Here is a 26,169-nt window from a genome sequence, read left to right on the forward strand (position 1 = left end):
AAGAAAACCTGCTCTCTCAGAATAGCATAAAGGACATTCCAGCCAGAAGGCATTTGTAGTAATGATACAAAGAACAAAGAATTTTCAGAGTGAATTCAGTAGAAATTCTGAGGAGACAAGACAACACCTGGGCAGAAGAAAAACTACTTCACTAGAGAAGGCTACCTTGCAAAGAGGGACATATTGCAAAACTGACTACAGTAAATTTCCAATAATCTGGCACCTTTAGGACCCAGGAGGTGCCAGATTATCAAATATGCTGGACTATTGGAAGGGGGGAAGTTATGAGGGGTCTGGAGTGGAGTGGGGGGGGGAGGGGAAGCACCTCTCGGCAGCAGCTGAACTGGGGAAGCCAGGGGCAGAGCAGCTCCAGTTGTCCAGCACTTCCGGGTTCCAGATGGTGCCAGACCATCAGGAGTGCCAGACCACTGGAGTTTTACTGTACTAGTTAGTCACTAGTCAGCAGATACCTTATTTTGAACTATGAGGTACCAAGCAAGTTTTGAAGTGGGTTTTCTTGATACCTGAGGGAGAGGTGGCAGCCAGAAGGGGAGAAGAAGATTACCTGGATCCCGTTGGTTAGGTCTAAACAGTGCTGGACCTGTATGGTCAATATTTTTTGAGAGGCCTCATCTGGTATTCTATTTGCACCGCTGTGTATCAGTGACGGAATGGAAACTGCAGATGCAAATTGAGAGGCATTCTTGGAAAAAGAAAGCGTCAGTTCATGGAATGCTTAAAATTTAAGCTCACGTAGTGCTTAAAAATCCCATATGCAATGCCACCGCTGAGCAGCTACCCAAATTATAGCTACCTGCAAGTTCACAGGACAAAAATACAAATAATTTGCCTCAAAACCCCCCCAGACTGCAACTCTGTTTGTGGTGTTTCCTCCCTCTCAGTTGTAGCATTAGATATCGTTTACAAGACAGTAGTGTATGTTATGTATGTATGGCTGGAAAGTACAGACTGTTGAACAGGGGTCAGCAACCTTTTCAAATCAAAGAGCTATACTACATCAAAATTCAGAACAAGCGGTCAACAAGAAGCCGCATAAAAATGCCATTTGCATCACTAAAAATATACATCTTAATATTATTAATAACTGACATGATGATTAATAGCATAAATTAAACCTTGTACTCACACACTTTATTTAGTGGGACTTTGGCTGCTGCATCTTTTCACACATTTCTTTGAAGTTTACATCATAACTGGTCAAATTCAACTTCATGCATGCATTCAGGCTGTCTTCGGTCAATCTTGAATGCAAAGTACCTTTGATGTGATTCAAATGAGAGAAAGCCTGCTCACACATATAGGTGGAGCCAAACATTGAAAGTAAGGCCAAGCTGACATTCTGCATGGTGTTATATGTGACAGGAAGTTCTTTCCAAGTTTGCAGAATCAGATGATCATCACGCTCCAATTTCTTCATGTCAGCCCATTTGTGCAGTTTTGCTAATTCTGCACGTTGTTGAGCAAGGCATTCTAAATCAGAATTCAGCTTGACAAATTTTTCCACCCAGATATCTGACTCCTTGAAATCTGCCATTTCCATTTCCAAATTGCTGACCGAGATACCTGGAATGACTGTCAAATCCAGTTCTTCAATGAATGTTTTATGTGGACGAATCATAAATGTAAATAGAACACCGTGTTTATGAAACTCAACAAAACGAGACTTGAATACCATTAGGAGTTCAGAAACAAACCCAGCGAGCTGCTGCAAATCAAGGCTGTTATTGGGATTCTCTCTCTGATACGAATCACAAAACATTCGCAATTTTTCGAAATGTGCCAGTCTGCCCGTCTCAATATCTTTGATGAAGACAGTCAATTTTGACTCAAATCTAAACACTGCCTGCTGCAGAGTTAGGACTGTATTTCCTTGCCCTTGTAGCGTAAGGTTCAACTCATTCAAATGACCTGTAATGTCGACGAGATAGTAAAACTTGAGCAACCAGTCACAGTCTGAAAGCTCAGGGTGTTTGACACCCTTCATATCCAAAAATGATTTAATCTCATTAATGCAGGTGGCAAAACAAGACAAAACTTTGCCACGGGATAACCAGCGAACATTACTATGCATTATTAGATCAGGGTATTCAGAATCTACTTCCTCTAGCAGTGACTGAAATTGATGCTGATTAAGGGCTCGGGAAAGAATCCAATTGACAATACAAACGACCAGTTCCATTACATTTCCGAGTTCAGTTCCACAAGATTGCACACAAAGTGCCTCTTGATGCACAATGCAAGGAAAGTTCAAAAGCGGGCGGTTCAGCTGTTCTGACAAAAGAGTAAGGAATCCCCTGTATTTGCTGACCATGTTAGGTGCACTGTCTGTACACACAGACACAAGATTATCCAATGGTATTTCTTTCTCGTTTACAAAGTCCATCACGGTTTTAAGGATGTCTTCGCCCCTTGTTTGATTTTTCATTGGTAATATTGCAATCATTTCTTCGTGCACAGCATGCCCACAAATATATCGTCCCAGAATACACAACTGATTAATGTCACATATGTCGGTTGTCTCATCCAAAGCAAACGAAAAATAAGCAGCTGTGCTCAGCTTTTGCATTTGTACCTTCTCAATTTGATGGGCCATTTTCACAGCTGTCTCATGAATGGTTTTTGCCGATAATGGCATATCTTGAATTTTCTGTAATATTTTGTCCTTGTTGTGAAACTCGTCAAATAGCTCATGACCAATTTTTAGCATGCATCTCTTCACATAATCCCCGTCAGTGAAAGGCTTCCCCTCTCGAATAATGCTGTACGAGCCTGCAAAACTTGCCGAGTTTAAGCTTTCACCTTTTTTTGAGCATGTGAGGAGGCTATTTTGTCCAACATTCATTTGTTGCTGCAGCTCCTTGCAAGCTTTTTTTCGCGCATCACCCTCAGGGTAATTAGTAGCAAATGCTGCATGTTTTTTCATGAAATGCCGCTCTAAGTTCCATTTTTTGTTTGAGGACAGTGTTTCACTACAAATGAGACAGTGTGGAGATCCATACCTATCCACAAATGCATACAAGTCTGTCCACTCCTTTTGAAAATTTCGGTACTCGTCATCTCTGCTCTTTCTCTTCGCCATTTTTACTGTTAGGGATCACAGAACAGTACACCATCATGAAAGATTTTTTCAACCAATCAAATAAAAATAATAGAATCACAGAACATTAGAATGGGACAGGACCTCAAGGGGTCATTAAGTCCAATTCCCTGCCCTCACAACAGAACTAAGCACCATCTAGATCATCCCTGACAGATGTCTATACAACCTACTCTTAAATATCTCCAGTGATGGAGATTCTACAACTTCCCTAGGCAATTTATTCCAGTGTTTAACCACCCTGACAGTTAGAAAGTTTTCCTAATTCATTTCTCATCTAATCTTGAAGGTGCCTGAAGTTCAAACTTTGGCAGATAAATTTCTCAAGTACCCAAGTTTGTGGACCTGAACTCCCCTTGCTGCAATTTAAGCCCATTGCTTCTTGTCCTAATATCCGTCTTGAATATGCATGACCCTGAATGAGTGGAAAGAATGGCTGGCTATTAAAATGAACAGTATTAAAGGCAAGAGTGAAAGTAACTTAAATTTCTCACAGATACTGTCCTTTCACAACCTGCCCAACCTCTTGTGGTCTTATAGCGGGGTAAGGAGGGAGGTTGTAGAATATAACAATGCCTGTATGAAATTTAAGTGTGGGGGCCTCAAGGAAAACGACTGGAGTGTGTGTGTGGTGGGGGAAGAGAGGGATTCAGGTCCACAAACTTGGGTACTTGAGAAATTTATCTGCCAAAGTTTGAACTTCAGGCACCTTCAAAATTAGATGAGAAATGAATTGGGATTTTGAAGGTATGTAGTATCTAATCTTTCTTTTGTTTTTGAGGTTGCCTTGAACATTTTGTCCACAAAGTTTATTAGGTGTGGAAAAGTTGTTTTCTGATTATGTACTTAACTGTGGACTCAATAGATTTGCAAGATATTTTTACTTGAGAGACCTGAAGGTAATCTTGAATCTTTTTTCTCCTTTCTTTTTAAAAACTTAGGGCAGGGGAAAGAGGCCTGTCCTTACCTTCATACTGCTCAGGTCAATAGTAAAAGTGAAGTAATCCTGGCCACCATATAGCCAGTACAGAGCCAGATGTTCAGGATAGCAAGCAGGGAGGGGAAATGTGTGTTGCTTGGTATGTCTTCCAATTACTTTACTGCTTTTTGAGTTTATCAGTTAGAAAAAAAAGTTAGATGGAAATTTATCCTAATAAACTGCAGCTGCCCGCCACGTGGTCCACTCCAGGAGCTGCTGGGCAGCCACCAGCCCCATAGTGGTTCTGAGGCCAGGATGTACCCCCCAGACATGTGGTGGGTGGTTGCCAGAGCTGAAGCCTCCCAGCTCTGGCCCCTCAAGCCGCCACACGGCAGTCAGCTTCAACTCTGGCACATGCCGACCACATAGCCCACCAGAAGAGCAGTCAGGCAGCCACCCAGCCCAGTGACAGCTGCCAGAGCTGGAGACCAAACTGCAGTTCAGCTGCTCTGGGGTTTGAGGTGTACCCCAGCCCCAGAAACTGCCACACAGCAGCCAGCCTCAGCTCCAGCAGCCACCCGCCATGCACCTGGGATACATCCCAGCCCTAGTCTCAAAGCAGCCGCACCACAGTCGGGCTCCAGCAGTTGCCCACCACATGCCTAGGGTACACCCCAGTCCCAGAGAAGCCGCACCACAGCTGGCTTTAGCTCCAGTAGCCACGGGCCACATGCCCAGTGTACACACTCACCCAGCCCTGGAGCAGCAGCACTGCAGCGGGCTTCAGGTCTGGTCTCCCCCACTATTCCACAAGCCCACCAGCAGCAGCGGTTTACCTTCCAGGTGCAAGGAAGGTGAGTGCTGCTGCTGAGGAAGTGGGCTGGAGTACAGTCATTTGTGGCACGCACTCTAGAGTGAACTCCAGAAGAACCATATTTAGATCTCTCATGAGCCATAGGTTGCCACCTGCTGTAGAATGTTTGCAGATTCCCAGGCCAGAAGAGACCACTATGATCATCTCTATTCTGACCTCTTGAATAGCACAAGCTACAGAACTTTCTCAAAAAATTTCCTAGACCAGACATTTTAGAGAAACACCCAATATTGGGTGGAGCAGTGATGGAGAATCCACTATGAACCTTGATAAGTTGTTCCAATGGTTAATTACTCTGATAAAAATACATGCCTATTTCCAGTCCAAATGTATCTTTCTTGATAGACTAAAGAGTTCATTATTCAATATTTGTTCCCCATGTAGCTACTTACAGGCTAGGGGAATCCCTTTCTATTTGAATCACTGCAGAATTTAACACTAGTGTTTTGATCTCTGAGCATGTGTGGATGGTGTACACAACTATACCCAGTTAGACACTCCTCAAAAACTTTATAATTTGAATAGACTCATTCTCATCCACAGAACTGTTCAGGTGCATAAAGAGTACCCTCATACATACAGGCAGGAGAACTGGAACCTTAGTGAATACCTGTTGTCACAAAACTGATCTTTCAACTTCCAATATTCAGGAAGCAAGGCGGGGGAGGGGAGCAGGAGCCGGTACCTGTGAGGAGCTGGCTTTAAATTGGCTTCCCCGCGAGCACTGGGCCCCACATAAGAGAGGCAGCAGTGTGGTGAGTGAGGGGGGCAGGCTGGAGTCAATATGCACAGGGAGCTGGCTTTTGGATCCCCGCATGTGCTGGCTCAATGGACCTGCCTGCTCGCCCCTTTGCTGCCTCCTACAGAGGGAGCAAAGGCCCCTATCCCCAGGGAGTACAAATAGTCATGTAACTGATAAGATTTCATGCGGTTGCACAACTATTCAATTGCAATAGAAATAGATATAATGTACCTAGTACTCCCATCACATCTGTGGGAGTGGGAGCTAACCAGTATTTCTCAGGCTTTAATCCGAATTTCAGTCTAGATCAAGGGTCGGCAACCTATGGCTCTCAAGAGATCTAAATATGGCTCTGACTGGTTGCGCACCAAGGGGTGGGGCACAAAGAATTGTACTTCCGCTCACCTCCTCAACAGAAGCACTTACCTTCCTTACACCTAGAAGGTGAGATGCTGCTGGGCTTCTGGGGGGAGAGTGAGGAGGGGGAGACCAGGACCACATGGCAGGCAGGTGGGCAGGGGGCCAGAACTGGGGTACACCCTGCCCCAAGCTGCTACATAGCAGCTGTCTGTAGCTCTGGCAGCTACCAGCATTTTAAAAACAGCTGTTTTGGGCCGGTGGCGGGACCCACGGCAAGGGCAGGGGCTAGCAGCAAGGCCTGCAGGGAGGCTGGGCGTGGGGTACATCCTGGCCCCCTGAGCCACCACACAATGGCTGGCTGTAGCTCCAGCAGCCATCTGCAGTTTTAAAAACAGCTGTTCCGGGTCCTGGAACAGGGGTGTGCTGCCCTGAGGAGCAGAGATGGGTAGTCGCTGCTTCAGTCCGCAGCCCCATTGAAAATAGGAAGGAGGCAGTAGTATGCTGGTAGCTGGGTTTGGCCTTCAACTAGCCGCTGAGCTGGGTTTCTTTCTTCCCTGGGAGGCACAAGGGCCAGTCCTGCACTGCATGCTGGGGCCACCCTCCTCCCCACATTCCCCTGTCTCCCAATCCCTGCCTATCTCTTTGTCCCTCCCCATAGCACCGCCTTCTCTTCCCTTCCCCTGGTCCGTCCCTCCCAGCCTCCCATTCTCCTCTTCCAGCCACCCTCCACCCCAAACCCTTGCTAGAGTTGGCAGCTCAGTGGTAGCAGCTTCATCTTTCAGTCTCCTCTCCAGCACCCTGTGCCAGGGAGCTATAATTCAGTACCCGGAGCCAGTTCTGAGGCAGGAATCGATCTCCCCAGGCTCCATGAATCCACTTACCCAGAGGGAGAGCAGGGGCTGCCAGCAAGTTTCGGGCTTCCAGCTCAGCCTTTTGTTCCACTGGCCATAAGTTTGTGCACCAAGGCCTGTCCACCCCCTTAGGTGCTCTGCATACCAAGACTGGAGCCAGGACCGTGGTGCTATTTTTAGTACTACGGTCCTGGCTTCAGCAGCCACCACAAAGCCCTGACCCCAGCTGCTCCTGGGATGGGGCCACGTGGTGGGTGGCTGCCCCGTGTGCCGGGATTGGAGCCAAGCCACGATGCAGCTGCTCCTGGGTTGGGGCCAGGGTACTAAAAATAGCATTGTTTCCCTGGCTCCAACCCCACCACACGGGGCAACTGCCTGCCATGTGGCCCAGCCCCAGAACCAGGAAACTCGAGGCAGTTGAGGGGTACAGGTGTTAGGAAGGCAGAAGAAGGGGTAGGGGGAGAACTAAGGAGAAGGTGGGTGTGAGGAGAGGAAAGGGCTCATGCTGAGTGGAGGAGGCCAGGGCAGGAGAAGAAAGTGGAAGGCACTAAGGGGCAAGGTGGAGGAGAGAGAAATCCCAGGGGATCAAGAGGAGACAATGAGGGGAAAAGGGCAGAAGGAGTGGGGGAAATGGTAAAGTGTCAGTGGGAGAGAAGAAGGACAATGGGGGCAAGAGGAAGGAAGGAAGAGGGGAGTGGGTGCCAGGAGATGAGGATTTGAAAGGAGGGGTGGGCATGAGGAAGGCAGGCTATGGAACAAGTCATATGAGGGCGCAGAGGGACATGAGGAGAACTAGGGAAGGGGGTGATGAGGGGATGGGCACTAGGGAAGAAGAGGGCAAAGGAGTAGGTTTTGGGAAGGCAGAATCAGCGAGGGAAGGGAGAGGAACCAAGAAGGTATGGGGGTAAGGGAATGTGAAGGTACCAGGAGGATTGTGGGGGTGAAGCAGGAGGGCAGACATGAGGAGGGGAGGGCACCAGAGGGCAGAAGAGGCAGGGCAGTGGCAGAGAGAGGTGTTAAAGAGGATGGGGGAGGAGAGGGTTAGCAGAGGGGTGGGTACAGAAGGAAGGGCAGGTGCAGAGGTCAGAGAGGATGGGGAGGGGGACAGGTACCAGGAGGGCTGAGGGGAGAGTGAGAAAGGCAGGAGCCAAGACAGCAGAGGAAGGTGAGGGGCAGGGGACAGCAGATTTAGAATGCCTTGCTCAACAACATACAGAATTGGCAAAACTGCATAAATGGGTTGACATGAAGAAATTGGAGCGTGAGGATCATCTGATTTTGCAAACTTGGAAAGAACTTCCTGTCACATATAACACCATGCAGAATGTCAGCTTGGCCTTACTTTCAATGTTTGGCTCCACCTATATGTGTGAGCAGGCTCTCTCATTTGAATCACATCAAGGGTACTTTGCTCTCAAGACTGACAGAAGACAGCTTGAATGTGTGCAAGTTGAATTTGACCAGTTATGATGTAAACTTCAAAGAAATGTGCAAAAAGATGTTTAATTTCTGCTACTATTAATCGTATCAATTTTCAATAACATTACATTGTATTTTTTCATTCATGCAAATGAGCATTCTTATATGGTTCCTTGTTGACCACTTGTGCTGAATTTTGATGTCGTTTGCCTCTTTGGTTTGAAAACATTGCCGACCCCTGGTCTAGATTGATAATACCTGAGATTACATAGATAGAAAATGTTTAATATGAAAGTTTGAAATGAAAATATAGCCAACACTTAAGAGGTATCCATTGAGCTATCAGTTTCGAGTAGTGTCTTTGGATCTATGAAGACCTTAATTAACACAGACATGCATGAAGAACTTGTGAGTGCAGAAACCGATGTGTAGCAGTTATAGTTGTTTAGCATTGGTTACCTGGCAGCAGTGTTCCTCCTAACATTTTCTATCCTTGGGTGAGTTGACATTTCTTATGTGCACCACCAATATTGAGGTAGTGTGTGTGTAGATGTGCACCAATACAAACAAAACACACGCACATAATTTTAAGCAATCCATATGTGTGGAAGAAAATATTTTAAAATAAGTGATAATTAACACAGAGCCCTGCATATGATATTTAATATGAAATTAAATAAAAAAGAAAATTAACACTAACCCTTGGAATACATGTATCAAGCTTTCTAACAGCTCAAGCTAGTACTTGCAACTTCTGACTCGCAAGAGCCAGAACTCTACTAAATAGCAAAGATCTGGCCGTAATGCAATACGATATACCATATATTAATTAGTAACAGATTTTTTTTTAAAAATCATAAAGTTCAGAGTTTTAGTTATTTGCAACACCCCAAAAACATTCTGTTAAAAGAATCTTTTTCTTTCTTAAATAATTAACTCTTTATGCAAACTTTGTTTGAAACGCAATCATGAAAATATCCTGGCACACAAACTTCCAGTGCAGCCTGCCCCCTCAGCCCCCTCAACCCAGGCAGACAGAGAGGACTGCAGCTAGTCAGACATCCCAAAGAAACTGTCCCCTGCCTCCACCTCATAGCACAAATGCCAGCACCCACCCACCCTCTCTTTCCCCAACTTACCCCATGCAGTCAGCCCCTTATCTCCCCCTTCCCAGGAGGCTTGACAGTGCTGAGTTTCTGCCTCTCTCTCCTCCTGCAGAGGGACACTTTAAACTCCTCTCCCCTCTACTCAGTCAATTAATTAATTACTCCCTCCCTCCTTATCCCCCCAGCCACTAACTGTCTAATCTCCCTTTTTACTGGCTGTTGGAGTTCCTCAATTCAAGCACACAGCTAGCTCAGTTTAGCTGCTTGCTCTGTGAGATGCCCCGCCCACCACAAGTCAGCTGATCTCCCTGCCTGCACGGGACCTTTGAACTTCTTAACAGAGCTCTGAAAACTGCTGCAGGACGAAGCTTACAGGGAACCTTCTCAAACAGTAACCAAGTTTAAAAAAAAAAAGCAAACCAAACAATCATTGAGAAGAAAGAGAAAAGTTACACTCTATAGTTCAATGGTAGGTCATCCAGAAATCTCAAGTCCAGTCTCCTAGCTCCAATGCTTAAATTATTTATACAAGTGGACTAGCTTCATTGAGAGAGAGATCAGAATATCCCATGGACAAGCATTTAGGCAGGGAGGGGAATGGAACCTGGGTCTTCCACATACTGGGTAAGTACTCTAGACACTAGATCCATGGTGTCTAACCAGTTCTGAAGCTGTAGCCAGCCTAGTGGCTACTGCTATAGTGAACTAGCCACACTCAACTGGCCAAAAAATTACCCGTGGCTAGCAGCTAGCTTATTAAACACCATGAACTGGACTAAGTTACAAAACTCAGCACTTCCTTGCAAACTCTGAATGGGGCCCAGTTTGGTAGCCTTGCTCGGAGCTTGCCCACTGGATCAGACCCCACAGTGGTGAACTAGTGGCCTCCTATCTAAATTTTCCCAGGTTGTGGATTGCACTGGTGCTTAGCTGAGAGACACGCACCTGGATGCCCAAAGGCAGAAGTTTAGATGTGTTGGGGCACCTACATTTTCAGGGTGAAGGTTCAAGTGGCCTTAGGTACCCACAATGCTAGCTAACAGCCAAATGGTGGTTTTGTGCATGGCAGTGCCGCCTAACTTGGAACTTAAATGCCTAAATCTGGGGTTTAAGCTGCTAAATACCTTTTGTGGATCTGGGCCTTACTCAGTTACATGGAAACTTAATACCAGAACTGAGAGTAGAACACAGGTTTGATTCCTTGTCTTAATGTCCTTTCCCACTGCCTTTTCTGCTTTGTATTACAGTCCTCAGAACACATCATACATGACGCTCTACTACTGTCAATGTGGGAACATGTTACATTAAAACCCTGAAGACTAGTAAAATTTGCATGATTCAACTAGAACTAACAGATAAAATGAGAAAAGTTACCTTCACTCCAAATATAAATCTTCTCCCAATGAAACAGGTTTTGACTGCTTGAATTAACTCACTTGGAGATGCATTTCTGTCCAGCTCTCCTGATACTTGGTTAAAATCTTGAATACACCTTGAATAAAGAAAATTAAATGCCAAGTATTAGCACAAGCACATTACAATTTAAACACTATGTAAAGAGTTATGATTAGGGCAGCCGTACTGAGGATGGGATATTGGGTTTGGTTGCTGAGCTACATGTGGAATGAAAAGATGAAGTCAGAGTAGGAAGCTAGCAGTGACAAAGCAGTAATCTGCAGAGAATCAACTGTCACTTCCAGATCTTCCTGGCTTCTCTTTTGAATACACACAACTGGGAAAAGTATCAAGTAGGGAAATAACGGAGTAAAAAAACATTTTATTTTAGGCCTAGTCTGAACACAATTTTTATAACAATATAAGCATTTCTGTAAGAGGTGTGTTTTTACTGGTAGTTAGATCAGTACCACCACACTGTGATGGAGTTATACTGGGATAAAGGCGACATACCTGAATAACTTATTCGCCTTCTGGTATGGGAATAGCTATACTGGTATTAAACACTTTTCACAATAAGATAACTTTGCGCACTCTAAGGGGAGTGAGAGTTGTGCCACTCCAGGTATGAGTATAGTAAAAGCAGTCTATTGTCCTACTGCAGATAAGGCCATAAATTCAAGCTAACACCAAGCTCAGATCTGGCCTCAGAGCAAGGCGGTTGTCTTGGGCCCCATGCCTTTAGGGCCCTGCGCTTCCTGGTGCCCAGCCTCTGCCATGGCTGGGAGGTGCCCAGCCATGTGGCGCAGCCAACCACCTTGGGCCCTGCAAACTCTTTGGCTGGCCTGACCCAAGCTTGAAATATAGAAATCATCTTGCACTATACTGGTGGATTTTTTAAAGAAACTATTCATGATACATTTTTCTGCTACAAAATAAAGATGTATAGAAGCACGTGTGCAGAGGTCTGATCCCTAGTCTACACGACAAAGCCCTGTTGTAATCAGTGCTGTGGTGATGGGAAGGCTTCTCCCATCAATATAGCTACTTTCTCTTGACTGCCTGAATTAACTCACGGAGGTGGAGTACTTATGCCAGTAGGAGATATGGTATAATAAGTACCATTGCAGCACTGCAAGTGTATTCCCTATGCATTCCTTAATTCATATCATCTACTGCTGATAAAAGAACTGGAAAAACATGGAATTGAAGCAAGAGAATATCAGTTGATAAGAAAATGGTATCACATATTACTCTAATGATAGGGCCTATTAATGGGCAGATGCCAAATTAGGCTAAGCAAGAATATTTTTCTAACCTTAAAAAAATGTAAGACAAAGCAAGCTGCTTTGTCTAGTCCCAAAACTTGTGTGTGAAATCTGAAGGAGAGATCACATGACTCTTCTGAAGCTGCTTTATAAACAGTAAGTATGTAATGAGAGTTAGCAAAGGATAATGCACATCAGACTGATGGGAATGCATTCTTTACCTAACGAAGCTATTAAGATGAGTTTTCAGAAACTATTAACTTTGGTCCAACTCTGCTTCTACTGAAGTCATGCATAAAATTCTCATGAAGTTAAATCCCATTCTAAAATGTTTAGTCAGGACAGAGACTTTACTTGATGGCCAAAGGGTGAAATTGGTGGTTGAGTTCTCAGTAGCAAACCCACAACTCTAGAATTCTCTTCTTGCTAAACGCAAACTTGACCACTTCAGTGGAGAGTTAGAAGACATTTTTTCTACCTCAATGTCCAAAACACAAAGGAATGCAAGAGAGATATGCTTCTAATGAGATCTGGAATGATCAGACAAAAAATATTTTTCACCTAAGTGATGCAGAAAAGTATGTAAGTCTGAGAAAGCTACGCTATTTAGCAACTTGCTATCAGACCAGGAATGGTCACTTATGACAAAGGGACATAAGGGACCAAGCTCCAAATGCAGTGTGAACTGTATCTTTAATGTCTGAATTTAAGTCTTTTAAAATGCCCAGATATCATGGCAATAGGTGTCAAATGCTTGTAACAAGTGGATATTTCCTGGGTTCTCCTTTACAAATAAATCACTATCTACTCAGATTGAATTTTTACCTGCTTGCTAAGGAATACTGCTCAGATATCAAGTTGGCAAACTGTTCTAAGAAAATACTGAGCCATGAATGTACACTCATGCACCCTCCTCCCAATCATGCACCCCTCTCTAGATTGTTAGGTTGAAGAAGAGAGAGTTAAATAATTTTAAAATAATCCTTTACCTATGAAGACTTCCTGCTGTGACCCCAAAGAATGGATCTAAAGAGCTTCCAAACACGGTGATGTCAAACAATTCATTAGTGTCAGCAACTTTTAGGGACAACCTATACCTGTAGTTTGCATCCTTAGCTTCACCTGTGCAGCCACATTTTAGACAGTTAAACCTGGTAAGACAGGAAGAAAAATGAGCACACATTTTTGTTAACTGATAGTGTAGTAAGGATTTATATCCAGGAATAAATACTACAAGCATAATCTATCTTCTGCCAAGTCAGAAATTTAGAGTTTTTTCTTATTCTTTGTTTAAGGCCTCAATCCTGAAATAAGCTTAATAAAGGCAGATTCCTGTGATCATGCAAAGCCCCATGAAATTCAGTGAAGCTCTTTTACACATTTAGTAAACAGAACCCTAATACTGACTATAGGGGAAGTTGGGTTACTTTATTGTTGTTGATGTAGTGCAGAGTGAGGAGTAAGTTGACTTTGAAACTCCTAGCACAACAATTTTTGTATTTGTGTTTTGGAATGGTTTATATTTATCTAATACCTAGACTAAAGCACTGAATAAATCAAACAAAGATAACAAAAGCCCCTGAGGAGACAAGCTTTCACTGTCTATCTTCTCTTCAATATTGGATGCTATGGTCAGAGCCCGCAGGGCTCTACTCCTGAGAATCGTAGCAGCCAAATGATAAAAATGTAGTGCTACCGCTCCCACGAGCTAGTGCCCCACACTGGCAGCTCCTCCCATGCAGCTGTAATGCCCCCAGTAGGGTTGTACAACCCCAGACAGCAGATGCAGCTGGGGGCAGCACAGCTGCAAGTGCAGGCTTCTGGGAGCAGCAGCAGCACCACATTGTTCTTGGCTGCTACAGTTCTTGGGAACAGAGCTAAATTCCCTCTAAGTTGCGTGGCTGCGCATCTGCCTATTAAGTCATGCACAGGGGCTCCGGGCTGTGGTGAGAAGAGGCGCCTCTGCCCACTGGTCCTAGTACAGAACTATCCCCGATTTGCCATGGATGGGGGAGAGGTGCCCCTCCCTCAGCTTCAACCCAGCCCCTGTACAGGCCTGCGGCAGCTGGTGTAAAGGTGTCCTTTCTTCAGCTCCCTCTTAACTTAGCCTTGATATGCCAGGACAGCGGCTCCTTGGCCAGGTCCTGCTGGGGCCCTGAAGAGGCACTTCCCACATGACCCAAGGGTTTCTGTAATGACAGAGGGTTGGGGGTAGTACACTCTGCCCAGGGCAGCCTGCATCTCCTTGAAACCCTTATCAACAGCCCCATCCTAAAGCCTGCACCCCCATCTTGAGCACACCCTCCATCCCCCACAACTTCCTGCATCCCCAACTGCATCCCTGGCCCCTCTGTAGAGCCCACACCCCCAGCCATTGCATTCATCCTCCCACACCCCAGCCCTCTGTCCCCACTTCCGCACACTTGGCCCCTTGGCCCATCCTGCCACACATCATCCACATGCGGAATGAGTTTTGTGATGTGCACCAATATGGATGTTATAGGTCACACACCACCTCCATATTGGTTCACGTAATTCATTCCCCACATGGACATAAAAAAATTAGGGGCATCACTGGAGTAGAGTTTTGTATCGTGCAAAGCTCTAGCTATTGAGAAATCTAGCTTCATGAAGCTGGGTGTCTTTAATATTTATGAAATTAATTGTTTCCATCTGCTTCAGAATCTCAGTGCCCAGGGTTCACCAGGACATCAATCTGGATGTTCCATAGACCTGTGGGAATTTCTTGATTTCACAGATCAATGGCTCTTGTGATTGACAGATGTTGTGCAGGAGAGGGCAAAATTTGGGCACAATCTGGATAAGTGGCAAGTAGAAGCCATATAGGACTCCATACTACAAGACGAAGGATGGGGTTGTCTACAGTCACAGACTGAGGGAAGCCAAAGGATTCATGAAGTTTGAGAGATCAGCTCAGTCATGTTGAACTGAAGATATCCAAAAGCAGTCTCGCTGACAGGAAGAGTGCTAAGGGGACAGTTGTGCCAAGACCTGGAGGTGGTCAGAGCACCAGGCACAAATTGCTACTTGAGCACCATGCACGTGCTCCGGGCAACTCTGAGACCTGGGGGGAGGGAAGCATGGTGTGCTCTGGGCTGGATGCCTTAACTCTACCCCTTCTGGGAGCATGGAGCCTGCCCCCCCCCAATCTCGTCCAGGAGTCTGAACAAGCTGTCAGCTCCCCTTTCCAGGAAAATGTGCATATAGGTGCAGTACTGAGCCCATAGATTTTACTGGCATAAGAAAGTAGGAACTAGGGAACGAACACTTCAAGGAACTCATGGGAAAGTAAAGGTGTTATGTGCTCAGTGCCCTTTATTCTGCCATGTTATTTTCCTCCTTCAAACCTCCCTTAAAACTCTCCATTGCAATAAGACCTATAAAGAACCTAAGACCGGCTAGGCTGAGACTTAGGGTATGTCTACACTGCATTCCTCTTTCAAGAGAGGAATACAAATGCACCTGAGCAAAATTGCAAATGAAGTGTGGATTTGAATTTCCCACACTTCATTTGCATAATTGTGTCTGAGAGCTATTTCAAGATAGCGTTTCTTTTTTCGAACTAGGGTGTCTAGATGTGGTTATTTTGAAAGAAAACTTTTCGAAATTACCTTTAAACCTCATTTTATAAGAAGTACGGATAATTTCGAAAGAAGAGTTTTCTTTCGAAATACCCTATTTTGAAAAAAGTAACGCTGTCTAGACATGGTTATTTCAAAATAGCGCTCCGACGTGATTATGCAAATGAAGCATGGGAAATTCAAATCTGTGCTTCATTTGCAATTTCGCTCAGCCACATTTGCATTCCTCTCTCGAAAGAGGAATGCAGCGTAGACATATCCCAATGTAATTGAGGAGAACCAGCATTTTTTTGTTATTATGCTCCCCTTCTATCTTGTCTCATCTGTTCTCCCAACTTACATTGTAAGCTCTTTGGGGTAGGCACTATTTTTGTATATAGCACGCAAAGTACTTGCCAAATTAAAAAATCAGCAATCCCCCAACTTGGACCTACCTATTAGAATCTAATATCAGCTTAGAAAAGCAGTATTGACAAGAAGGATACACAAAGCTGAAATTCTGGATAGAAATTACAGAGGCAACTAATAGTCTTCTCCTGCCATTCATGTGTTCAGTGTCACCTGAAAAGAGAAACACAGAAGGATCTGATGAAATTCTCATTTATGAGATGAGAACACAAACCACTTTCTTAAAAATAAAATTTTAGTATTTTAAAAAGTAGTAGTCTGTATCCCTTTTAACCTCAGTATATTAATTTACTTTTGTCTTCTGTTTCACAAGCAGCAGTAAAGCTACTTGATGGTGTGTTAAAGAGAAATATTTAAGTTTTTCAAAAGAGTACTACAAAATACCATCCCGAATGAGGTGGCAGTGTTTCTCAACATTTTTTTTTTTTATAAAGTACCCCCACCCTTTTTTTAAAATTATAAGTACAGGCAGTCCCCGGGTTACGTACAAGATAGGGACTGTAGGTTTGTTCTTAAGTTGAATCTGTATGTAAGTCGGAACTGGCGTCAGCTGCTGCTGAAACTGATCAGTTTCAACCGCGGCTGAATCTGGATGCCAGTTCTGACTTGAATACAGATTCAACTTAAGAAACCCAGGCGTCCCCAAGTCAGCTGCTGCTGAAACTTATCAGCAGCTGATTCCAGGAAGCCTGGGGCAGAGCAACTCTGCCTCGGGCTTCCTGTAGTCAGCCGCTGGTCAGTTTCAGCAGCGGCTGACTTGGGGACGTCTGGGGCAGAGCAGCTGGGGTGCTGCTGGGTTGCTCCAGTAGCGTGGCTCCTCGGCGCTACTGGAGCAACCCAGAAGCACCCCAGCTGCTCTGCCTCAGGCATCCTGATTCAGCCGCTGCTGAAACTGACCAGCAGCAGCTGAATCAGGACTCCTGAGGCAGAGCAACTACGGTGCTGCCGGGTTGGTCCGGAGCAGCACTGTGGGACCAACCCGGCAGCCCCCAGCTACTCTACCCCAGGGGTAGGCAAGAAAAGCCTGGTCTGCTGGGGGGTGGGGGGGCACTAGCTGCACCCCCCCCAGCAGACCAGGGAGACGGGGGTGGGGACGCCCAAGTCTTCCACGGCTTTGCTCCGTCTCCCTGGTCTGCTGACCTGGAAGACACAGAGCAAAGCCGCAGAGCACGCGGGCAGCGGGACAGTCCAGGCGCGCCGCGCTGTCCCACTGTTGGTGTGCTCCAAGGCTTTGCTCCCCATCTCCCTGGTCTGCTGGTCAGACCAGGGAGACGGGGAGCAAAGCCTTGGAGCACGCCCGCAGCGGGACAGCCCGGGCGCGCTTGAGCTGTCCCCCTGCGGGTGTGCTCCAAGGCTTTGCTCCCCGTCTCCCTGGTCTGCAGGGAGACGGGGAGCAAAGCCTTGGAGCGCGCCTGGGCTGTCCCGGAGCCTCAGCCCCTCCGCGGCTTTGCTCCGCGTCTTCCTGGTCTGCAGACCAGGGAGACATGGAGCAGCTTTTCTCGCCCCGGAGTACACGGGCGGCAGGACAGCGAGGTCCCGCAGTCCGTGTTCTCCTGGGCGAGAAAAGCCACGTTCGTAACTGCGGATCCGACATAAGTCGTATCCGCGCAAGTCGGGGACTGCCTGTACCCCCACTATTTATAGTTTTCAGACACACACACACAAAAAAAGTTCTACCATTGCAACACATTTGTTTAAACAATTTAATCGTAGCTGGGCAGGCGATGAAATTTTTGGATGTAAAAAGTACAAAAATAATAAAGAGCTGTAAAACTTAAAACAAAACAAAAAATCAGTTCTCCAAATTTCAGTTGTGTTGATGTAGCCCCCAGTCTTCTCTTGAGTACCCCTAAGGGTACTCGTACAACTGGTTGAGAAACACTGTGAGAGGTGGTATTATAATTATGCTTCATCCGAGCTTTAAAGCACAATTATTCTAGACTCTTTAAGCAGGAATTACAATATGTGGTTAAAAACCTGAGATACCTGCCAGAGAATGTTTGCATGACTGAATTCAACTTCAGTAGTGAGAGGAGATGTAGACACTAGGCACTTAGAAAAATCACTAGCTTGTCCTTTCAAATGAGAATGAAGACCATAATTCTGTATTTTGATCCACCAGTGCAGACCAGCAAAATGCTCTACTAACTTCAATGAGGCACAGGTCTGCCCATCTGTATCTGACAGCAGGATGAGATAGGGATGTAAGTGAGTAGTTTTATTGGGTAGTCGAGTCACCTTACTTGCATTCCCCTCCTCCTCCCCATATCAGAGCCAGCAAGGGGGTGGGGGGAATAGCAGAAGCCAGTGCTGGGGAGAGCCTGCTTAAAAGCCAGTTCCCTCCAACACTGTCTTCATGGTGCCACCTCCTCCCCCACTGCTGCCTATCACAGGCAGCAGTGCACAGAGGGGAGACAACAGGGGAGGCTACTGCAAAGCAGCCCCTGTCCGTGGGTGTGGGGTGTCCCAGTAGGGAGCTGAGACCCCAAGCAGAAAAGGACTGCTGTTGGAGTAGCCTCTGTTCGTGGCCAGCCCAGGCCGCCAGCAAACGTGCTGCTTTACAATAGCAGCCCCTGGCTGCGAGGGCTCTCAGCTCCCTGCTGGGACCCCCCACAGACAGAGGCTGCTGGATCCAGCACAAGCCAGGACTGAACAAGCCCGGTTTTTATCCCAGCTCACGTCGGGTCCGGGAGCTATGCCTGTTGCTCTGCAGTTCAATGTAGTTGCTAATAATTCCCAGACCTGGTGTAAGCTGGGACTGAGCCAGGCTTGCTCAGTCATATCTTATGCCAGGACCGGGAGCTACCCCTGCTATAGCTCTTCAGTTTAAATGTAGTAGGAGTCAAGGCTGCCTGTGTGCCCTGCTCTTACTATATCTAAACTGCAGAGCTGCAGCAGGGTAGGTCTTGGACCCAGCACAAGCTGAGATTGAGCACCTTCCCTTATCAAATCATGTAGTTGATACAAACCGTATTGACTACACAATTAGTCAGTTACCTGCCTCTTAACATCCTTAGTATGAGGAGCTAAATAGTTTCCTCAGTAGTCTTAATCTTCTCTGCAGATTTGCTAGTGTACTTTGTCGTTAAAACACAGAAGGTACCAGTGTTCTGTGAAAGCTGGGTGCTTGTGTGACCACTCAGGAGAGATTCAAATGCCACCCAGCTGATTAGCAGAGCTCTCACAGCTAGATATTGTTTCTTCTGGTGAGGTACATCAAAATCTGCACATATAATAGATTTGAGGGAACACTGGAAGACGCCTCTGTGATAAATCTATTTTTTCAGGGGAATGTAACTCAAAATATTTTTCTTGAGCTGAAGATTTGGCACATGTGGTTTCAGTCTTGTGTTTCACCAAAATTAAAAAATGTAGTTCAGCTGGTTTGAATACAGTGTTGCTCTGTACACTTCTCTCAAAGCTGCTACTCTCAAGGAGGCATTTAGCCATTCATGTATGCTTCTTGCTCTGCAAGGTTTTTTTTTTTTTTTTAAATATAAGAATCGATACCACAAAACTTCAGTTCTGAAGCTGCAGAGCACTCAATCATTTTAGTGAGACAGTCAATGTACAGAAATATATTTTATGCATTTTACAGTGATCGTTCTTTTTATTTGTGTGGGCTTTCCAATAGTTATAGGGGGAGGGAGAGGGAGAGAAAACAAAAGAGATTGTAAAACTAGAGTTATCAGAAGGCCGCTTACAGATGAAGCCCTTAAAATTACAGTACTTTTAACCTAAAATAAAATCAAATTTAAAAGACAAATGAAAAGGTCTCTCTAAAACATTTCATCATGATAAACATTTTCAATCCAACAGACCAACACTTGGAATTTTAATGTTGCTTTTGTAAAGCAAACTCCTTACTATACTGGCACAGAGGAAAAAGCGCCCTTTTAATCATATGGTGCCAAATCAACTCAGGAACACCTGCTTTTTATATAAAAAAACATTACAATTCCAAATTCAAACTTTGTGCCCTCAATTATATTCAAATGTTATTTAACCTGAAATGCATTTGAAGATTTTTTAAAAGAGTTAGCACCTTATACCATTCACAGTTTTAATTACAAATACCCAGCTTTTCTAGTTTTCTTCACTGAATGATCAATTTGTCTCAGCTGTGGGTTATTACATAGCAGAAATATCTTCAACTAATCAGTATGAAAGATGTGATGCCAAAGCTGTCAAACAGAAGTAGAGGATATTGTTTATGATGATGAACAGTTCTTCAGGTAAGACTAGTGTGTGGATTTCTGAAACTTACACACTGAAGCGTTCATATAACTTAAATGAGCTTTAATGCATTCAACCATTTAGGTATCCCCAGTAACCTCCAAATATGTCATTTTTAAGCAAACAATTGATAATGGCAATGTTTTGCCATGATTGCTCACAATGAGCAATACCCTTCACCTTAAATATTCTAATTGCAATCAAAAGGAATACCCAAGGGTATTCTGCTTCACAGAAGGGTAGAAAAATCTTTTCTTACACCTCAAAATTAAGTCACAATTTACTTTTGAGCAGTGTGCTATGTAGAATTCAAACTTCTTTAACAGACCACACAAAGCTTTGCAACTGCATCACAAGTCCTAAAACTTCTCTATGAAGATTCAGTCACTGTATTATCCAAACCTATATAATTTTTTAGATAAACTAGCCACATTTCTTCCCCTAAAACCAAAAACTTACAACTTTGAGAAAAAAGTTTCTTATAATTTCCATGGGAATCATAGATCCTGTATTATTCACAGCATCAGCATATAGCTGCCTCTGGTATGCACATGCGTAAGACTTCAAGAACAGCTTTTACAGTTTGCAGATATAGCCATATTAAAATATTTCAAAAGGATATCTATTTTGTAAATATTTAAGGCAATAAGATATCTAAATAACTGATGATGTCATCACCACTAGCCTTGGCCATAGCAAGCAGGGTGTATCTGTTTTGGAAAAGTAAAACAAGATTTGGATTAAGCACAGTGGTCATTCTGGTTGGAAAACTTGCTAACTTTGGTTTTGTTGTACACAAAAAAATGTCGAGGGCTGTGCAAATAAGTAGATGGTCCCAAACCCAGGATTAAAAGTTTAGATGACAGACACAGAAAGACAAAATACATATGGATACCCCACCCCAGACCCCTCATAGCCCCCCCCTTCCGATAGTCCATCATATCTGATAATCCGGCACCCCCTGGGTCCTAAGGTGCTGGATTATCGGAAGTTTACTGTAAAAGGACAGACATTATCCACAGCATTATACACATTGGCTGTGTCTACACTGGCATGAATTTCCGGAAATGCTTAAAACGGAATACTATTCCGTTTTCAGTTTTTCCGGAAAAGGAACGTCTACATTGGCAGGCTGCTTTTCCGGAAAAGCCCTTTTTCCGGAAAAGCGTCTGTGGCCAATGTAGACGCGCTTTTCCCGAAAAGAGCCCCGATCGCCATTTTCGCAATCGGGGCTTTTTTCTGGAAAAGACTACTGGGCTGTCTACACTGGCCCTTTTCCAGAACAGTGTTCTGGAATAAGGACTTATGCCCGAGCGGGAGCAGAATAGTTTTTCCGGAATAGCGGCTGATTTTGTACAATAGAGCATCGTTGCTTTTCTGGAAATTCAAGGGCCAGTGTAGACAGCTTGCAGCTTATTCCGGAAAAGCAGCTGATTTTCCGGAATAAGTGGTCCAGTGTAGACACAGCCATTACGTTCTGTAAGTGCTACCAAGACACATGAACAACAGTTTTAATTTCAAGAACACACACAGAGTTACAAAATAATACAACAAAATAAGTATGGACATGGAATAAACTTGAAAGTTGATAAAGAATGAATCTGATCTTGTAATTGTCCCAAATATAAAATTCAGATTAGGGATGTGAACATGTAACCGTGGACAAGGTTAACTGATGAACCTGGGCCCATGGGTTAATGTTCACAGTCACATGCAGGCTTAAGTTACACAAGAGCTCCCTGTGTGCAACCAACTGCGGAGCCACTGCCTCTGTATCAAGCAGGAGCCAATATGTGCAGGGAGGGCTCCCTGAATGTACTGGCTCCCAGGGAGCTGTCTGTTTGCCCCAACTCCCCTCATGCTGCTGCCTCTATCAGCTGGTGGACGGGTGGGAACCGTCCTCCCTCCCCCCAAGTTAAACAGTTGCTTAAACAAACACATTTTTATATCCCTAATTCAGACAGAAATCAATAGTGTTCCATGCACAAAGTAGATGGAAGAACTGGCACCACACAGTCAAAACACTATTACCTATGCATTTTCACTCATATAGGAAATAAACACAAATTCACATTCTGAAATGGAGATAGGGTGGGGGGGGGGGGGTAACATTTGTGTTTTACAAATTTGGTTAACATCTCAGATGCAGTTTATATAGAACATATGCAATCAGCATTTCCATTTTTGCAATGTGGAAATATTAAATCTACTCTGCTTTAGTTACCATTACCCAAAAAATCATTTTTGTCTTGGGAGTGTGGCATATACAAATGGTCATATTGGGTCAAACTAAAGATCCAACTAATTCAGTATCCTGTTTTCAGAGAGTGGTGAATGCCAGGTGGCCCAGAGGGAATGAACAGAACAGGTAATCAAGTGATCACCATCCCTGTCCTTCCTGGCTAATAGCCACTGATGGATCTATTCTCTAGAATGTATCTAGTTCTTTTATTAATCCTATTAGGCTTAGCCTTCACAAAATCCTCTGGCAAAGAGTTCTACAGGCTGACTGTGTTGTGTGAAGAAATACTTCCTTTTGTTACTAGAGATGCAAAATCCCATGTAATTGGTTAACTGGTTAAACATTATGGCTAAGTCTAGACTGGCATGATTTTCCGCAAATGTTTTTAACGGTCCCGCCGCCCACCTCCTCTGGGGCGATAAAGGCTGCTCCCCGTCTCCCTGGTCTGCTGGGCGAGCCAGCAGACCAGGGAGACGGAGAGCAAAGTGGCGGAGGACCCGGGGCCGGACCCACGGCGCTTCCAGCTGGATCAGATGAGCTGGAAGCGCCGCGGGTCCGGCCCGGGTCCTCCGCGGCTTTGCTCAGCGTCTCCCTGGTCTGCAAGCTGATCTGGAAGCGCCGCGGTCCGGCCCGGGTCCTCCGCCGCTTTGCTCCGCATCTCCCTGGTCTGCTGGGGGGGGGGGGGGGGGGGGGGGGGGGGAACGCAGCTAGTGCCCCCCCCAGCAGACCAGGGAGACGTGAAGCAAAGCCCGGGGCCTGTGGTAGAGTAGGTGGGGCGCTGCCGGTTGGTCCCGCAGCACCGCTCCTTGGTGCTACTGGACCAACCCGGCAGCACCTCAGCTGCTCTGCCCCAAGAGTCCTGATTCAGCCGCTGCTGATCAGTTTCAGCAGCGGCTGAATCAGGACGCCTGGGGCAGAGCAGCTAGGGTGCTGCTGGGTTGGTCCAGTAGCGCCGAGGAGCGGCCGCGCTACTGGACCAACCCAGCAGCACCCGAGCTACTCTGCCCCAGGCGTCCCCAAGTCAGCCGCTGCTGAAACTGACCAGCGGCTGACTACAGGAAGCCCGAGGCAGAGTTGCCCTGCCCCGGGCTTCCTGGAATCAGCTGCTGATCAGTTTCAGCAGCAGCTGACTTGGGGACGCCTGGGGTTCTTAAGTTGAATCTGTTTGTAAGTCGGAACTGATGTCCAGATTCAGCCACTGTTGAAACTGATCAGTTTCAGCAGCGGCTGAATCTGGATGCCAGTTCCGACTTACATACAGATTCAACTTAAGAACAAATCTACAGTCCCTATCTTGTACGTAACCCGGGTACTGCCTGTATTTAAAAATGTATTTGTTATTACTCTGAGTCTTTGGCCAGCTGTTCTTCAAATTACTTTTTAGCCTCCCTAATTATATTTTTACACTTCATTTCCTAGAGTTTATGCTCCTTTCTATATTCCTCTTTTGGTTAACTTCCACTTTTTAAAGGATGACTTTTTGCCTTTCACCACTTTTATTTTGTTGGTAAGCCATGGCAGCACTTTTTGATTCTCTTATTTATTTATTCTTTCAATTGGGAGGGGAATGGTATACATTTAAGTGGAGCATTTATTATAATGTCCTTAAAAAGTTTCTGTGCACCATGCAGAGATTTCTCTTTTGGCACTATACCTTTTAATTTCTGTTTCATCTCAATTTTGTTAATTTCAAAAAGAAGTAAAAACCTACAGTGTTGGGCTGCTGTAATGTTTTCCCCACCATAGGGATATTCAATTTTGTTATATTATAGTCATTATTACCAAGCAATCCAGCTATATTCGCCTCTTGGATAAGATCCCGTGCTCCAGTTAGGAATAAATCAACAATTGCCTCTCCTCTTGTGCATTTCAGGTCTAGTTGCTCCAAGAAGCAATCATTTAAGGTGTCAAGAAACTTTATCTCTGCATCCTGTCCTGAGGAGACAGTATACCCAGTCAATATGAGGACAGCTGAAATCCCCCATTACTATTGAGTTTTTTAAAAATGTGTATTGCTTCTCTAATCTCTTAGCATTTCACAATCACTATAATCATCCTGATCAAGTGGTCAGTAATATATCCATACTGCTATAATTCTTATTATTACAGCATAGAATTTCTAGCTAGAGAGATTTAATGGTACAATTTGGTTAAGATTTCTCTCTCAATTGATGTTATGCTTTCTTTCACATATAATGCCATTCTCCACTAGCATGACTTGCTCTGTTCTGATAGATTTTGTATCCTAGTATTATTACTGTATCCCATTGAATATCTTCATTCCACCAGGGTTTGTGATACCTATTAAATCACTATCTTCATTTCACAGGAAGCATTCTAGACCACCCATCTTATTATTTGACTTGTACCACTGGTATATAAGCACTTTAAAATTGTCACTTTTTAGCTGTCTGTCATTCCCAGATGCAATTAAATCTGACTTTTATTTTACTGTTTCTAATCAGATCCTACCTATATTTCATCATTTTCTATCTTCTCCTTACTAGGACACATAGGATCATCAATAGATCCTCCCTTAAGGGATGTTACTGTCCAAACCATGTGCTTGTCCACATCTGCTGTCCTTCCCCAGGCCCTTAACATTAAAAAGGCCAAAGAGCAGTTTTTAAATTAAGTGCCAGCAATCTGGTTTTATTTTGGTTTATGTGGAACCCATTCTTCCTGTATATAGTCTTCCAATTCCCCCAAAGTTTCCCCAGATCTTAATAAATCTAAACCTCTCCTCTATACACTATTATCTCATCAACACGCTGTGCAGCTCGGCCTAACTAGCCCTGCACAGGGCACTGGAAGCATCTCAGAAAATGCTACCATGGAGGTACAAACGACACAGAGTCCTGTGGCACCATATAGACTAACAGATGTATTGGAGCATAAGCTTTCGGGGACAAAGACCTTCAGACATGCATCTGACGAATTGGGTCTTTGCCCACAAAAGCTTATGGTCCAATACATTTGTTAGTCTATAAGGTGCTACAGGACTCTGTTGCTTTTGCAGATCCAGACTAACACAGCTACCCCTGATACATGGAGGTATAGTACTTCAATCTCTTATCTAGCAATCTAAACTTGGCCTCCAGGATCTCTCCCCTATCATATCGTATGTCATTGATATCTACTCGTATCATGACCACTGGCTTCTCCCCAGCATTGCATGCAAGTCTTACATGTCTCCAGACATCTGCAACCTTTGTACCAAACAGGCAAGTCACCACACAGCTCTCCCAGTCATCACAAAGTCTATGTTTCTAATGACTGAATTCCATATAACTATTACTTGTTTCTTCCGAATAACTAGAGTTCCCGCTTCTCCTGAAGCGGTATCCCCAGTGACAGAGAATAAAACGTCATCTGAAAGGGTCCCAACTATGGGATCATGTGTCTCTGCTCCACTTGGATGAAATTCTCAGGAAAGGACAACATCCTCTTCAACAGCACAGAGACTATCAGATCAAGGGTGGGTCCTTGGGTAGTGGCAGAAGGTAGGACTGGGGGAGGCAAGCCCCCCCCCCCTCCACACCAGGGAGAAGAGGAGGGGTGCACAGCCCCACCCTCCTCTGGCACAACACCCAGGTGTGTGTGTGTGGGGGGTAAATAAGGTGCCATGC

General features: G+C 44.9%; 1 protein-coding gene across 12 annotated transcripts in view; it reads right to left on the bottom strand.

The window, feature by feature from the left end:
- The window catches only part of DDIAS (DNA damage induced apoptosis suppressor), a 65,692-nt gene that overhangs the window by 35,236 nt on the left and 4,287 nt on the right, over positions 1–26,169 (bottom strand). For 3 of the 12 annotated variants that reach the window (XM_014578109.3, XM_006132174.4, XM_006132173.4), the window contains 3 exons: positions 16,089–16,215; positions 13,042–13,203; positions 10,764–10,881 (listed from right to left, as the gene is read on the bottom strand). In XM_014578109.3, coding sequence (XP_014433595.1) covers positions 10,764–10,881; positions 13,042–13,203; positions 16,089–16,201 — 393 coding nt within the window. In that variant the 5' untranslated portion in view covers positions 16,202–16,215. The other 9 variants (XM_075919453.1, XM_014578108.3, XM_075919452.1 and 6 more) reach the window with 8 other exon arrangements.

This window comes from Pelodiscus sinensis, chromosome 1 (assembly GCF_049634645.1).
Source record: "Pelodiscus sinensis isolate JC-2024 chromosome 1, ASM4963464v1, whole genome shotgun sequence".
Lineage (NCBI taxonomy): Eukaryota > Metazoa > Chordata > Testudines > Trionychidae > Pelodiscus > Pelodiscus sinensis.